At 62.6% G+C, this 14,491-nt stretch overlaps 1 protein-coding gene across 2 annotated transcripts in view; it reads left to right on the top strand.

Annotated features, from left to right (window-relative positions):
- Positions 1-13,737, top strand: part of SEZ6L (seizure related 6 homolog like) — a 45,216-nt gene extending 31,479 nt beyond the window's left edge. Inside the window, exons 4-17 of one of the 2 annotated variants that reach the window (XM_074921067.1) lie at positions 2,351-2,543; positions 3,062-3,247; positions 3,708-3,873; positions 5,630-5,796; positions 6,791-6,985; positions 7,067-7,205; positions 9,607-9,803; positions 10,973-11,167; positions 11,284-11,475; positions 11,700-11,894; positions 12,574-12,606; positions 12,756-12,870; positions 13,117-13,219; positions 13,468-13,737. In XM_074921067.1, the coding sequence (XP_074777168.1) occupies positions 2,351-2,543; positions 3,062-3,247; positions 3,708-3,873; positions 5,630-5,796; positions 6,791-6,985; positions 7,067-7,205; positions 9,607-9,803; positions 10,973-11,167; positions 11,284-11,475; positions 11,700-11,894; positions 12,574-12,606; positions 12,756-12,870; positions 13,117-13,219; positions 13,468-13,497 (2,106 nt within the window). In that variant the 3' untranslated portion in view covers positions 13,498-13,737. The remainder of the gene's footprint in view (positions 1-2,350; positions 2,544-3,061; positions 3,248-3,707; positions 3,874-5,629; positions 5,797-6,790; positions 6,986-7,066; positions 7,206-9,606; positions 9,804-10,972; positions 11,168-11,283; positions 11,476-11,699; positions 11,895-12,573; positions 12,607-12,755; positions 12,871-13,116; positions 13,220-13,467) is intronic. The other variant, XM_074921066.1, reaches the window with a different exon arrangement.
- Positions 13,738-14,491: the final 754 nt, after the last annotated feature.

The raw sequence follows: 14,491 nt of genomic DNA, 5'->3' as shown, positions 1-14,491 counted from the left end.
GCTTAGTTAAATTATATTTATTTTTAAAATTCTTGAATCTTCTTGGCAGGAAATAGAATTTCCCTAAAGAGATTTTTCTAGTGGGTGAGCAAGGCTGGCAGTCTGAATCAAGGATCCCTCCTGTCTTCCCAACAGGCTCTTTCGGAGCTGACATCGGTGCAGTCTGATTAAAGTAAGAACTTGTCCCCCCCAGCCCCTGGCAGGAGCTCGCACATATGGTCCCTCTCGCAGCGGCTGACGGTCCCTGGCGCGAGGCCACTGCCTCCGTCTGTCCCCACCGGTTACTCCCCAGCGGCTGGGCTCCTCCGAGGATGCCTGGCACCGGCAGCGGCGGGTCCTTCGTGCTGGCAGCCCGGCTCCGGCTCCTCTGAGCCTGGTTTTACAGGAGGGGGAGGCTGGTGGCGGAGCTGAGAGGTGCCCCCACCCCAGGGGGGTTGACCCAGCACTGAGGGATCTGGTGGAGTTGAGATCTGTCAGTGTGAGGTTCGTGGTTGGACCAGGTGATCGTCAAGGTCCTTCCCAACCAAGATGATTCTGTGAAGGGCCGGGGAGATGCTCCCTCAGCTCCCTCTCTTGCTCAAGCTGCTCCTCGGAGCCCCCGACCCAGCAGCGGAGCTGGAGTGGGGGGGAGCAGAGCAGCCTGGCTGTGATCGGCGGCTCAGATGCACCCCCAGAACGTTTCTCTTTCTAATTCCTCGGAGCCGTTCGGCGCTAGCTCGCGCGCTCGATGCCAGTCATCGCTGGAGGAAGCGAGCTGGGGAGCAGGTTTGACTTTGAGTGATTCCGGAACAAAATGTGTTAGAAACACCCTGGAAACATCTTTGCAGTGATTCAGACCCAGCTCGGGAAGCGAAACTCTGCCCCAGCGGGAGCTTGAGAGGGAAGTTAGCGCTGTACACAGGCTGCTTATCCTGGATCCTGCGCTCCCAAGAATCCATCCCCAGTTCATTCCCTTTGTTAATAATCAGATCTGAGCCACCCCACGCGATGTGCTGGGAGGCACGTTTTCAGGACAAAGTGGCCCGGGGCAGGCCAGGGTCCGGGCCATGCGCTTGGCCCGTGTCTGCAGCGTGCTGCACAGCGCCCGTGAGGACCGAGAGCTGCTCTTCCCTGCCGTGAGGACCAGAGACTCCGCAGTGACCCCGTGCCCTGCTGCGAAATAAGGCAAAATCAGCTCCTCCGGGGTTAAAAACATGGGCTGGGGTGAACCCAGGCGTGCTCTGACCCAGCCTGGGGGCTGCTCAGCCCAACCCCACAGCGAGGACCAGGCTTCTCCAGGCACTATTCTGGGCTTACAGACCTTCAGGACAGGCAGGGAGTTACTCGATGGGGTTGGGGTTGTTTCTCCGGAGGAAATCTTGCTTCTTCCAACAGAAAGTCAGAGGGTGCCAAGTGCCGCAGGCGGTTCCATGTGCCGCACCAGCGGCCCCGGGAGCAGGGCACGTCCCCGTCTCGCGTGCCGGGTGGGGAGACAGGCACGGTTGTGAGAACAGCAACAAATCCTTCTAGTCACAACATCGTCGGGAACGCTCGCAATTACGGGCTAAGGCTGTGGTGGGTGCTAAATATAGAGCCCGGGTCCTCGCACACTTAAGGAAACAAACGATCTGATGAGCATCTTTCTGCTGAAATATGAGCCCATTTATTAAGCTAAATGGACGTGAAATGCAAATGTGAGGTTACTTTTCAGCTACTTCCAAATAATAATTAAAGCCTTTTGGGACTCCTCGTTAGATGCGTTTGCCGTGTGACTCCCCACCCACTCCCTGGTGCGGGTGAGGGATCCTGGGGGGATCCCTGGTGCGCGGGGTGGATGGTGAGCACCCAGCCGTATGGAATTGCCCTGCTTTGGTTGCAGAGCTGTGCCGGGCGGCCCCGGGGGCACAGCTGGGCCCAGGCCATGGCCATGCTCCGTGCCACAGTGCCCCGAGGTGCAGGTCAGCTCTGGGGGGCTGATGCGGGTGGAGTTGGGGCCACTTGAGCAGCCACTCGTGGTACCCCTCCATCTTCCTCCTGCCTCCACCCTGCCCAAACCCCTGGGTTCCGCAGGGAAGTAGATGCGGGTCCACTTGTGCTGCACAGCTTCGAAACGCCTCTCAAGGGAGCGGCTCCAGCTGCCTGCGCCGCTGTCCCGGGGGTCCCCCGGGCTCGTGTGGGGGCACCAACGGCTCCATCGCTGCTGAACGAGCAGGTCCTGTCCCCAGTGAGTGGCCAGTGCTCAGCTGGGGGGCAGCGCTCTGCGGGTGCTGCCTGTGTTTGGGGCTGGGACGTGTCTGCTCACCCAGCACCCCGCCGGGACCCCCGCCTTCACTCCCTGCAGCTCAGGGGTCTCTGCTTTCCCCCCTTCCAGGTGAAGAGCGTGAACCTGTCTGACGGGGAGGTGCTCTCCATCCGCGGCGTGGACGGCGATGCCCTCGTGGTCCTGGCCAACCAGACCCTGCTGGTGGAGGGCCAGGTGATCCGCAGCCCCACCAACACCATCTCCGTCTACTTCCGCACCTTCCAGGACGAGGTGGTGGGCACCTTCCAGCTCCACTACCAGGGTGGGTGCCCCCCCGATGTGGTGGGATGGGCTGTCGGGGGTGGAAGGATGCTGGGCTCTGCCCTGGCAGAGCGGCCGGGCTCCTGTTTCACGGTGTGTCCGTGCTCAAAGCATCGGCTGGGATGGGGACGAGCAGCAGCTCGTGTCGTGCCCCGGGCAGTGGGTTCAACAGGCCCCGACACCCCCTTGCTCCCCACACCCGCCTTGCCCTGTTCCTGTCCCCGCGCAGCAGCTCTTCCAGCACAGACTCAGCCTGCAAGTCTATTTTTTCCTTGAAGAGCTATAAAAAATAGATGAGTTCAAGCAAATTATTTTTAAAATAGAAACTAGGTCTGGGCAAAAGCGGTAACAGGTGGAGAAGCAGCAGCGGGGTGGGTTGTCGGCGCTCTGCGACCGGCAGCGGGGTCTGTCTGTGGCGCCGTGGGCACAGCCAGCACGTCCTCAGCGCTCCCCCCTCGGGTGCGGGGTGACTCGGAGCAAACACGCCCTCAGCTCCAAAAATGTGTGTGCTCATTCCAGTGTTTATGCTGAGCTGCAACTTTCCACGGAGACCTGACTTCGGAGATGTCACCGTGATGGATTTGCACTCGGGTGGAATTGCTCACTTTCACTGTCACCTGGGCTACGAGCTGCAGGGTCCCAGGGTGCTGACCTGCATCAACGCGTCGAGGCCGCACTGGAGCAGCCCAGAGCCCATCTGCTCAGGTATGCTGCTTGTTGGTTCGCCTCAGCGCTAGGAGAAACTGGGATCCCCCAAATTAAAAAACTAGAATCCTCAGCGCTAGGAGAAACTGGGATCCCCCAAAGTCACTTTCTTTGCGCCATGAGTCGAACGCGGTCCTGGGGACGAGCGTCAGGGATGCCCAGCTCCCTGCACAGAGCAGCCCGGGTTTCCGACGGCCGCGGCATCTGTCTCGTGATTAGTCAGGTGAGGGACGGGAATCGTAGGTTTTACGTGTATGGGCGAGTATTGATGTGGAAGCATAAACCAAGGCACAGCTGAGGCAGGCGCGAGGTTCCTGGATGAGGGACCAGCGGGAGAAGCTGGGCAGGCGCCAGCCCTCCGTGGGGCGCCGCGGGGCCCGTGCCCTTTGCCGTGCCCCGGGCGCGGAGCCCGGCCGTGCCGCTCGCCCGCCGGCTCAGCGGGGCTGTGCTCTGCCGGCAGCACCCTGCGGCGGGACCGTCCGCAACGCCACCATCGGCCGCGTCCTCTCGCCCAGCTACGCCGGGAACCACTCGGGCAGCATGTACTGCGTGTGGGCCATCGGGGCCCCCCCGGGCCAGAAGCTGCACCTACACTTCGAGAAGCTTCTGCTGACCGACAAGGACAGGTAGGGCTGCGGGTGCTGCCGGAGCTTTGTGCTGCCCAGCGTGGGGAGCGAGGAGCTTCGCCCAGCGCTGAATACGGGAAAGCTTGCAAGGTCCCAGCTGGGCTCCGCTGCTTCCCCCCCACCCCCGGAGGCAGGGCTCAACTGATCTTTGGCATCAATAGCCCAAAATTTATCATCTCAAGATTTAGACCCGTCTGTTTGACAATAAGCTGTAAACCCTGAACTCCAGCCGAAAAACTGCGAATCTCGGGAGCGCAGATGGCTGCTGGGGCTTTACAACTTAGAGCTGAGCTCAGATTTTAAAACCTAAGCCCCACCTGATTCTCACCCCCCCTTTACTTGCCCCAGTTCATACAGAAATTACTCACCCCTCCTTTACTCACCCTCCTTTAGTTTTTCTTCCAGTTGCCCCAAGTGTTCCTACCTCTGATAATTTTTCTGGGTTTTCCCCAGATTTGTGTGGTTTGTTCCCTAATTTCCTCCCATATTCACCTGATTTTCCCCAACTTGTCTTATTTTCCCCCAAAATATTCCCCCCCAAATACTCACCTGAAATACTCTCCCCAAAATACTGTGCCTGAAATACTCGCCCCAACAGCCCCCGCCAGGAAACCCCCCCCGAATTAGTGTCCCCCCCCAAAAAAAAGTGTTGCTGAAACAGTCCCCCCAAATACTCCTCCTCAATTGCTCCCCCTGAAATACTCCCCCCCAAAATACTCCACTGAGAGCCTCCCCCTGAAATTCTCTCCCCAAAACAGTCCCCCCAAAATACTCACCCCTAACTCCCTGAAATTACTCCCACCCCAAAATGCTCCCCTGAAATACTCCCAGCCCTAAAATACTCCCCCCAATAATACTCCGACACCCCACCTTGATTGAGACCCCACAGTACTTATATGAAAAATTACTCTGCCTTTACTCACCCCCCCCTTACTCCCCACTGTTTACTTGCAGCCCTTTTACTCACCCCCTTTACTCACCCCCCTTTCGTTACCCCCCTTTACTTTAACGTGGTGGGAGGCCGTTGGGAAGTAGAGGCCGGAGGGCAAATATAGGCCAGAAAAAAAGTCGATGTCAAAAAGGGCTGCGAGGTCTGAGGGGGGGCATTAGAGTTTGAAAAGGGCTGGGAAGCCGAAAACAGGTGGGAGGACCTGGTGGAAGTAGAGATGGAGAAATCACTAGAAAAGGAAGGAGGAATTTTCCCCAAATTTCCACTGTTCACCTACTATTTTTTCCTATTCCCCCAAGTTTTCCTCATTTTCACAATTTTCTCTAAGTTTCCCCAAATTTTCCTGGTTTTTTTTCCCTCACATTCCCCTGATTTCCCCCAACTTGTCTTATTTTCCCCAAATTTTATGAATTTTTCCTCTGTCTCCCTCCTATTTCCTCCAGTTGCCCCAAGTTTTCCTAATTCTGAGAGTTTTTCTGGGTTTTCCCCGGTGTCAGCACCCGCGCTGTCGGCACCCCTAAGGCAAAGCGCACGCTTACGGCGCCGGCGCTTGTGTTTAAACAGCATTAACATTCAGTCTGGTAACGGGCAGTAAAGCAGGTTTATGGCTTGTAGTAAAATCAAAGAATAAAGCCCCTGTTTATGACACGGTAAAAGAGACTTATCTGGTTAGTGAATTTTTGTTTGCATGATTTCTTTAAAATGCCACATTCCGGATCACCGGAGAGCGGGTGCTGGGGAGGGGGGGGAAGGCGATGCTCCAGGGTGCCAGTGCTCCCCCATACCGTGCCGCGCGCTCCCGTGCAGGATGGTGGTGTACAGCGGGGACACGAACCAGTCCGCCGTCCTCTACGACTCGCTGCGTGCCGACAGCGTGCCCTTCGAAGGGGTCATCAGCGACGGCTCCTCCATCCGCATCGACTTCCTCGCGGAGGAGCCGGCGGCCGCCACGGCTTTCAACATCCGCTTCGAAGGTGACGTGCTCTCCTTTCGGTGCCCCTGCAGCAGCGGGTCGGCCTCAGCCCACGCTCCCGGGCCTTGGGCTGTTCGGGCCATTAGCAGAGGGGCCGCCGCAGGAAGGGTCTTGGCTGCCCTCGGCACTGGCAGAGCTGGTGCTCGGCGGTGCCGCTGTCCCCGCGTCGCTGCGGGCACGCAGGGCAGCCCTGGGGCTGGAGTAGCTTTGGGGAATAGCTTTGCCTAGCAAGAAATAAGAATAGTTAAATGTCATTTATCCCAATGGAAATGTTCATTGGTGAGCTGCGTGTCCATGGGACAACGCCACAGGGCAGCGCTGGGGCGGTGGGTGCCTGTGCCCAGGATGGGGCCCCCCCAAACCTGGGCTGAAAAGGGCTTCGGTGCGGTGGGACTCACACAGCCTGTGGTCACCTGCACCTCCAAGGCCCGGGCAGTCCCTGTAGCGTGGCACCGATGGGTACCGAGCCCTCACCGATGGGTACCGAGCCCTCACCGATGGGTACCGAGCCCTCACCGATGGGTACTGAGCTCTCCGGCCATGGGCAGTGGCAGGGAGGGGACACCGGGCGAGCCCCGGGCAGCGCGCGCAGATTTGCTCCGGTTGTCACCATTGAGGCGCATCCTGGTGCCGGGAGGGGTCCCAGCCTCTGGGCAAGCTCGGTGAGGCGCAGCAATGCCCGGGGAGATTGCTCAGCAAATACAGCAAGGGGTGACGCGGCGAGCGCGTTACTGACGCTGCCGCACAATGGAAGAGGGGTTTGGTTAAACCCGTGCGGCTCAGGATGGATAAACTCTTGTTAATCCTAATTGCCTGTAAAATGTGCCGTGGAAGAGGCCGCCTGCGCGCGGGGGGGCTGCCGACGGCAGCGGGGCCAGGGGCTCATCTAGTAAAGCCCCAGGGCTGCGGGTGTGAGGAGCAGGGGGGGCAGCGCTCCCCCCCCAGCCAGCTCCATGCCCCTATGGCTAACCGGGGGGGGGGCGTTTCTCTTCCAGCCTTTGAGCGGGGCCACTGCTACGAGCCCTACATCCAGAACGGGAACTTCACCACCTCCGACCCCACCTACAACCTGGGCACCACCGTGGAGTTCACGTGCGACCCCGGGCACTCCCTGGAGCAGGGCCCCGCCATCATCGAGTGCGTCAACATGCGGGACCCGTACTGGAACGACACGGAGCCGCTGTGCCGAGGTCAGTCGCGGCGATGCTGGGCGGCGGGGCGAACACCCCTGGGCCCCCCCGCTGAACCCTGCCTGACTCTCGCTCCCGCAGCCACGTGTGGGGGGGACCTGACTGCCATGGCCGGGGTGATCCTGTCCCCCAACTGGCCAGAGCCCTACGCGGAGGGGGAGGACTGCATCTGGAGGGTCCACGTCGGCGAGGAGAAGCGGCTCTTCCTGGACATCCAGCTGTGAGTAGTCCAGAGCTCGGTGCCTGTCTCTGTCCCACCAGTTCTCAGCCTGCACTATCCCAGCTGCCCCTGCTCCAGGGACCACACCGGTTCCCTGTTCCCCCAGTGTTGCTTTCCTTAATGCCCCATGACGCACTCGGTGCCCAGGGGAAGTGCAGGGCAATACTAAGCGCTGCTCCGAGCTCAGTGAGCTGTGACACCATCCCTTGGTCGGTCGTTGCTCCTGCGGTGGCTTCCGAACTCCGGAGCAAAGCCACAGCAGCTCGGGGTGACACACAGCACCCTCACAAGCTGGTTCACACGGGGCTCGGAAAGCCTCAGAAAGGTGATGGAGGCAGCACGGGGTGCTTGAGGGAGGGTGAGGGGTGGGGAGACCCCCTGGCCCTCTGCAACTCCCTGCCAGGAGGGGGCAGAGAGGGGGGATGAGTCTCTGGAGCCAAGGCCCCAGCGCCAGGCCCCGAGGGAATGGCCTCAAGCTGCCCAGGGCAGGGTCAGGCTGGCTCTGAGGAAGGATTTCTGTGCAGAAGGGGCTGTTGGGCGTTGGAATGGGCTGCCCAGGGCAGGGGGGAGTCCCCGGGATCCCTGGAGGGGTTGAAGAGTCGGGCTGAGCCAGCGCTGAGGGATCTGGGGGAGTTGGGAACGGTCAGGGGGAGGGTCATGGTGGGGCTGGAGGAGCTGCAGGGGCTTTTCCAGCCCAGATGATTCTGTGATGCTGTGGGAGGCTCTGCCCAGCCCTCCTGTGCCCTGCCTTCCTCCTCTTGTGGCACCAACATCTTCACGAAGTGCATCAGTTCCCCTCCTAACTGCCAGCCCGCTCCTGTGCCATCCGCGTCACAAAGCTGCGGGGCAGCAGAGCGGAGCCGCCCAGCACCCCCCTGCACAGGCGGGGCTCAGAGGGGTGCGGGGTTCGGTGCCAGGCTGGGAGCAGAGGGAATCTCCTTCGGTGTTATTTGGGGTTTTCAAGAGGAGGGTGTGTTTCCAGCAAGGGCTTCAAGTCATAAACATTTTAAAGCTTTCCGTAAAAATCTCAAGTCAGAGCTCCCAGTGGACCTCTCCCAGTTTTGTGGGTGCTTGGGCTGAGCGGAACTGGAGGCCAAGCAATCTGAAGTCATCAAACATAAATGTCACTGAGAAAATCATGTTTGACAGAAAGCAGAGATTTACTACAAATGTCAGCTTGCCGCGGGGATTAGCTGGGCGCCTCCCAAGACCGTTCTTAATAAAACGTCTGGGGATCAGCTCAAGGATCTCCAAACAAGGCTGAATTAGACGGGCAGGGCAGGGGGCCTGCAGCGACCGAGCACGTCCTGGGCCCCCCCTGTACCGCGCACGCCCGTGGGCAGGAGTCCGGGCTTCCCTGGGAACGTTACTTCAGCCTCAAACCTGATGGAGACTCCTGCGGGGGCTCTCCCCGTGCCCCTCTGCCCCGCGGGGAGGCCAGGACGTGCTGCTCAGTAGCAGAGCTCGGGGTGCTGCTGGTTGTGCTCCTCACTGGGACGCGGGATGGCACTGGGGAGCCTCGCTGGGACGCGGGATGGCACTGGGGAGCCTCGCTGGGACGCGGGATGGCACTGGGGAGCCTCGCTGGGACGCGGGATGGCACTGGGGAGCCTCGCTGGGACGCGGGATGGCACTGGGGAGCCTCGCTGGGATACGGGATGGCACTGGGGGTCTCGCTGGCGCGCAGGGCGAGGCGGGGTGGCGAGCAGGGGCAGGCGATGTCTCTGCCCACCCCGGGGGTCGAGCCCATGGCCTGACCCACGCTCCCAGCACCCAGCGCAGGCGGCGGCGGGGACGAGCATCATCCAGGGGCGAGGAGCGGGCCGGGAGCCCGCGGGGTGGCCGGAGGCTGCTGCCGGTGCCGGGCCTGGCTGCGGAGCAGGGTTCTGCCCGGCAGCGTCCCCGGCGCCATCCGCGGGCCGCCACCGCTCTCTGGTGGCCGCGGGGGCGATCGCGGCGGCGCAGCCGGTTCCGGGAGCCGAAGCCGCTTCCCAAAGCCGGGCCTGGCCTCGGGGCTCCGTCCCGCCGCCCCCCCCCGAAAAGCTGCAGCAAAGAGAAGGGCGGGGGGGTGCCGCCGCCGTGGTCCCGGCCTCTTCCAGGCTGGGGGCAGGGGCCGGTGCCAGCCCATCACCCGGCATCGGGGCGGCGGGCGAGGGCTCGCTGCCTCCGGAGCCCCCAGAGCTCTCGGCGGGGAGGGGGTGAGTTGGAGGGGGGGTTGCCGTTTGAAAACCAGCTCTGCTGACCCCACCGGGACGGGGCAGCACCGCAGCGCTTGCCCAGCCAGCCTGGGGACAGGGATGGGGACAGGCTGCAGTGTCGGAGCAGGGGTCACCCCGCTGCCCCGGAGCCCCTCACCGCTGCGTCCTGCCCGCGCTGTCCCTCACCGAGCTCTCCCTTCCAGCCTGAACCTCACCAACAGCGACATCCTCACCATTTACGACGGGGACGAGCTCACCGCTCGCATCCTGGGGCAGTACGTGGGCAGCAGCGGCCCCCAGAAGCTCTACTCCTCCAGCCCCGACCTCACCATCCAGTTCCACTCGGACCCTGCCGGGCTCATCTTTGGGAAGGGACAAGGATTCGTCATGAACTACATAGGTAGGGAGAGCGGGGTGCTGGCTGCGGCAGGCGGGGGGGGGACCTGTCACACAGCCGGAGCGGGGTGCCCGGGGGCCGGGTTTGGAAGTGGGGAGAGTCGCTGTGACACCAGCCCCCCCCTCATCCCACCCCGCTCCTGCCGAAGCCCCCAGCCCCGCTGCAGGGCTCTGGGTCAGTCAGTTCTGGGATGTCCCCGTACGTCTCCCCTCGCCCAGGCTGGCACTGGCATGTTCGGTCCCTGTTAGCTCCGGTCTGGCAACTGCGGAGCAGAAAAGCAAAAGAAATTGCTGGAATTAAGGGTGCAGGATCGCCCCCCCGGTTCTATCAGGCACGAAGCTGACGGCCCTGGGGCGCTGCAGCGACGTGTCCTCCGGGGAGAGGTCACTGGGCCCGGTCCCCGGGGGGGCTCCTGGGGTGGATGTTCCCAGCTCCCGGCTCCAGGGCGGCTGAGACGGCGTCGGGGGGGCGGCTGTGGGCACCGTCCGTGTCTGGCGGGTGGGCGGCCGGTGCCCTCAGAACCAAGGGCAAGGACCGGGACGGGCGTTTCTTCCCCACGGCTGCCTGCGGCCTCGCTGCCTGCCTGCCCCTGGCAGGCTTCTCCCCAGCCTGTTTTTCTCTCCGCTGCTGACAGCTCTGGTTACGCCAAGCCGGCAGCAAGCTGCAATGCAGATCGCCGGCCAGGCTGCAGGTCCCCTCCTCGGTGTGCTGCAGCCACATACGGGCGGGCTCAGCCCTGGGCTCGGCACTGGGGGGCAGAGGGCTGAGCAGGACCCCCCCAGAGCGAACCAGCCGCGCTGTGACCAGCTGCTGTCCTGCGCCGGCGGCCAGCGCTGAGCCTGGCGCTCCCAGGTCGCTCCTTATGTCCCGAGCCCAGACTGCCCTGTTTCCATCAGCACAGCCCCCTCCCTGAGTTTAGGGTCAGGGCTGGGGAGGCCCCAAAGAGTCCCCGTTACCCGCTGTCCCTCCCCTCTGCCCCGGGGATGCCACCCGCGGGCCAGGTGGCCGGCTGTGGCCGTGCTGTTGGTGGTATGTGGGGCTGGAGAGCTCTCAGGGTGGGGGGACCCAGCGAAGAGCTGCGTGTCCACATGCCCTGGCTCCGAGGAGGGGTTCGGGGGGGGGGGGGTGAATCCGGCTCGGTGGGTGACAGCCAGCACCTCTCCTGGCTGCAGAGGTGTCCCGCAACGACTCCTGCTCCGACCTGCCCGAGATCCAGAACGGCTGGAAGACGACGTCGCACACGGAGCTGGTGCGAGGGGCCAAGATCACCTACCAGTGTGACCCGGGCTACGACATCGTGGGCAGTGACACCCTCACCTGCCAGTGGGACCTCAGCTGGAGCAGCGACCCCCCCTTCTGCGAGAAGAGTGAGTGCCCCCAGCGACACGCAGCCGCCCTCGCCGCGTCCCCGCCACCCGCAGCGCTTCGGAACCGGTGGCCGGTGCCGGGGGTCCCCGCTCAGGCGGCCTCTTTCCCCCCGCAGTTATGTACTGCACGGACCCGGGGGAGGTGGAGCACTCGACCCGGCTCATCTCGGACCCGGTGCTGCTGGTGGGCACCACCATTCAGTACACGTGCAACCCCGGCTTCGTGCTGGAGGGCAGCTCGCTGCTGACCTGCTACAGCCGCGAGACAGGGACGCCCATCTGGACCTCGCGGCTCCCGCACTGCGTCTGTAAGTTCGGGCAGTTCCTCCCGCTCGGCTCCTCTGCTTGGAGGGGGGGTTGTCCTGGGAAGCCCTTTCCTGCGGCCAAGCCCTCCCCCAGCCGCCCAGGTGGCGCAGAGCCTTGAGCTGCTTGAAGGCGGGGTGGGGTGAGCTCTCGGGTGCTGCCCCCCAGGCTCTGTCTCTCCCTCGGCGGCCCGAGCCCCGGGGCTCACCCGGGATGTGTTGCCTTTCAGCCGAGGAGTCGCTGGCCTGCGATAACCCAGGACTGCCGGAAAACGGCTACCAAATACTTTATAAGCGCCTCTACTTGCCAGGAGAGTCCCTGACCTTCATGTGCTATGAGGGCTTTGAACTCATGGGGGAGGTCACCATCAAATGCATCCTGGGCCAGCCGTCCCACTGGAGCGGACCCCTGCCCATCTGCAAAGGTAATGGGGGGGCACAGGGACAGCCAGCACCCCTGTCCCCAAGCCGGGACAGCCCGGGGACCTTCGCCTGGCTGCAGACCCCCGGCAGGTCTCTAGCCAGGAGCTAAACTCCTCCAAGACCTGGGTGCTCTCCAGGTTTGTGCTGAGCAGGCTCTGCCACCCCGGGGAGGGGGCCCTGGTCACCGTGCTGACGGGGTGGGGGGTGCAGGGGGGGCCTGGCAGCCCGCTTGCTCTTCTGACTTTGTTGCTTCCCGTAGCGGTTCCCCCAGGCTCAGCGGGGGTGTCTCCTCCCCTCGAGCACCCGCTGCAATGGGAGAGCTCAGCCCTGGGAAACCCCCCCAGGTCTGAACAAGGTCTGGGTTTAGTGTGTTTTCTGGACACAGGGGGACCCTCCCGTTGGCGTTAAGCTGCCAGGTTGTATTGTTCTTAATTCCTACTTAACGGGAATACACGGAGACCTTGTCTTTGGGGAGCCATCCTGCCTGGCTCTCCGTGCCCAGCCCAGTCCCGTGCCTGCGCTTACAGAGACTGGGAGCTTATTAAAAGCCAAAAGTTGGCGGCATGGCGTGGGACCAAACAGGGCAGGGAGACCCCAGGCCTGAGCTCCCCACACAGCCGACAGCTGCCGGCACCCAGTCAAGCCCAGATGCGTACCAGTAACTCTCTGTTTCCCTTCCAGTGAACCAAGACAGCTTTGAACACGCTCTGGAAGGTGAGTGATGAGCATTTACTGGACAAGCCCCTCGCAGGTTCCTCAGCCAGAGCCTGTGAGGAGCCCAGGAGGAGGGAGGGGGAAGCAGTGGCAGGCAGGGGATCACCACGTGCTTGCAAATGCCAACATAATAGATCTTATCCCTTTAGTAGCAGAAGCTGCTGCAGAGACGTCGCTCGAGGGGGGAAATATGGCCTTAGCCATATTCATCCCGGTGCTGATCATCTCCTTGCTGCTGGGAGGAGCGTACATCTATCTCACAAGGTGGGTGTGCCGTCGGGCTGGGCCTGGCTGGCAGAGGATGTGGCCAGGGCTGGCTCAGCATCGCCATGTCCTCGCCGGCCACATGGCCCAGGCATGGCCCTGGGGAACTGGGCACCCAGCTCCCACTCTGGGGTCCCTGGGGGGCTGGCGGGGAGCTGGGATGGGGGCATGTGGGAAAAGGGGGGTGGTTGTGCTTTGTTCCGGGGTGATGCCACGTAGCCCCACGACTCTTGGGTCTCCTCACAGGTGTCGGTACTACTCCAGCCTCCGCCTGCCCCTCATGTACTCCCACCCCTACAGCCAGATCACGGTAGAAACGGAGTTCGACAACCCGATTTATGAGACAGGGGTGAGTCCTGCTGTCCCCATCCCTCCCTGGGGACCCCGGTGCCGGGGGTGCAGCCGCAGGATGCGTCCAGCCATCCTGAGTAACGGGGCAGGGGCTGGAGGGGGCACTGGGGGCTGCGGGGTCCCGGCAGGGAGGGCACCGCTTCCCCCGGAGCTAAACAACACCCGGGGCCTCTCCTGCCGCCCGGGAATGGGGAGATTATCCTCAAGTGTAGCTGCTGCCCTCAACTGGCTTTGCCTTCTTTTCAGGAAACAAGAGAATACGAAGTCTCGATATAGGGACAGCGGTAAGAGAGTCTCCGGCTGCGAACTTAATGTGCTCTCATAGAACTTCCTCAGTAACTAATCCAGAGACCACGTGGAGTTTGGTTGGACCCCTGGACCTGCTGTTGTCTTTCCTTTTGCCTCTTTATTGAAGATTTTACTGTTTTCTTCACTGTATTTATTCTATTTAAACTGCGATAGGTGTGCTGCGGAGCTCTGGGCGCAGGCAGCAGCGGGAGCCGGGGCAGAGCCAGGTCCCGGCAAGGCCAGGGCGGCACGGGGGCACCCACTGTTCCCCCCCTGCACGGCAGCGCGTCCCCCAGCACTGCCCACGCACACGCAGGGGGATTTCTGCGGTTCTGATGTTGTTAAAAATTAAAAATGTCTCCATCGCAAGAGCCTGCAGTTGATTGCTGGGAGCTGAGGTAGGCGCAGGGTTTGCCACGGGGTCCCGCCGCCGCTGCCAGCCTTCCCCATCCCGCAGCTCCCGGTTCCCCTCGCCCTGAGCGGGAGCTGCAGCCGGGGCTCGTGTGCCACCGACCCGTGTGCCACCGACCCGTGTGCCACCGACCCGTGTGCCACCGGCGCAGGGCCCGTCCTCGCTGTGGGGAAGCGGAGCGTGGCCCAGCCTGCGGTGCCGGGGAGCAGGGCACGGCCCCCCACACACGAGGTACACGCCGCTTGCTTTTCCCGCTTTGCTTGGGCTGCTGGAGAGGCAGCGAGCCAGGACTCAACGGAGCAGCATTAACCAGGGACCCCCTGCAGCCCGGCCCGCTGCCGGGGGGCTGTGGGAGCCCTCCCAGCCATGACGGGGAGCTCCGCAGCCTCTTTGCTCACGCCAGTTGTTCCTCTTCAGTAACACCGAGACCCTCACCAGGAAAACCCCCGTCCCGCTAACGGCCAGAGGTCACCCCTTGCCCCCCCGGTAGCATCTCAGGGTAAGCAGGACGGACGGGGCTCCCTGCCTCCTCCGCTGCCCACCCCAGCGCCGGGCAGAGAGGGAGGCAGC

Source organism: Athene noctua, chromosome 17, assembly GCF_965140245.1.
Source record: "Athene noctua chromosome 17, bAthNoc1.hap1.1, whole genome shotgun sequence".
NCBI classification, from domain to species: Eukaryota; Metazoa; Chordata; class Aves; order Strigiformes; family Strigidae; genus Athene; species Athene noctua.
Note: the sequence above shows the minus strand (reverse complement) of the source record. Positions and strands in the feature narration are given on the sequence as shown.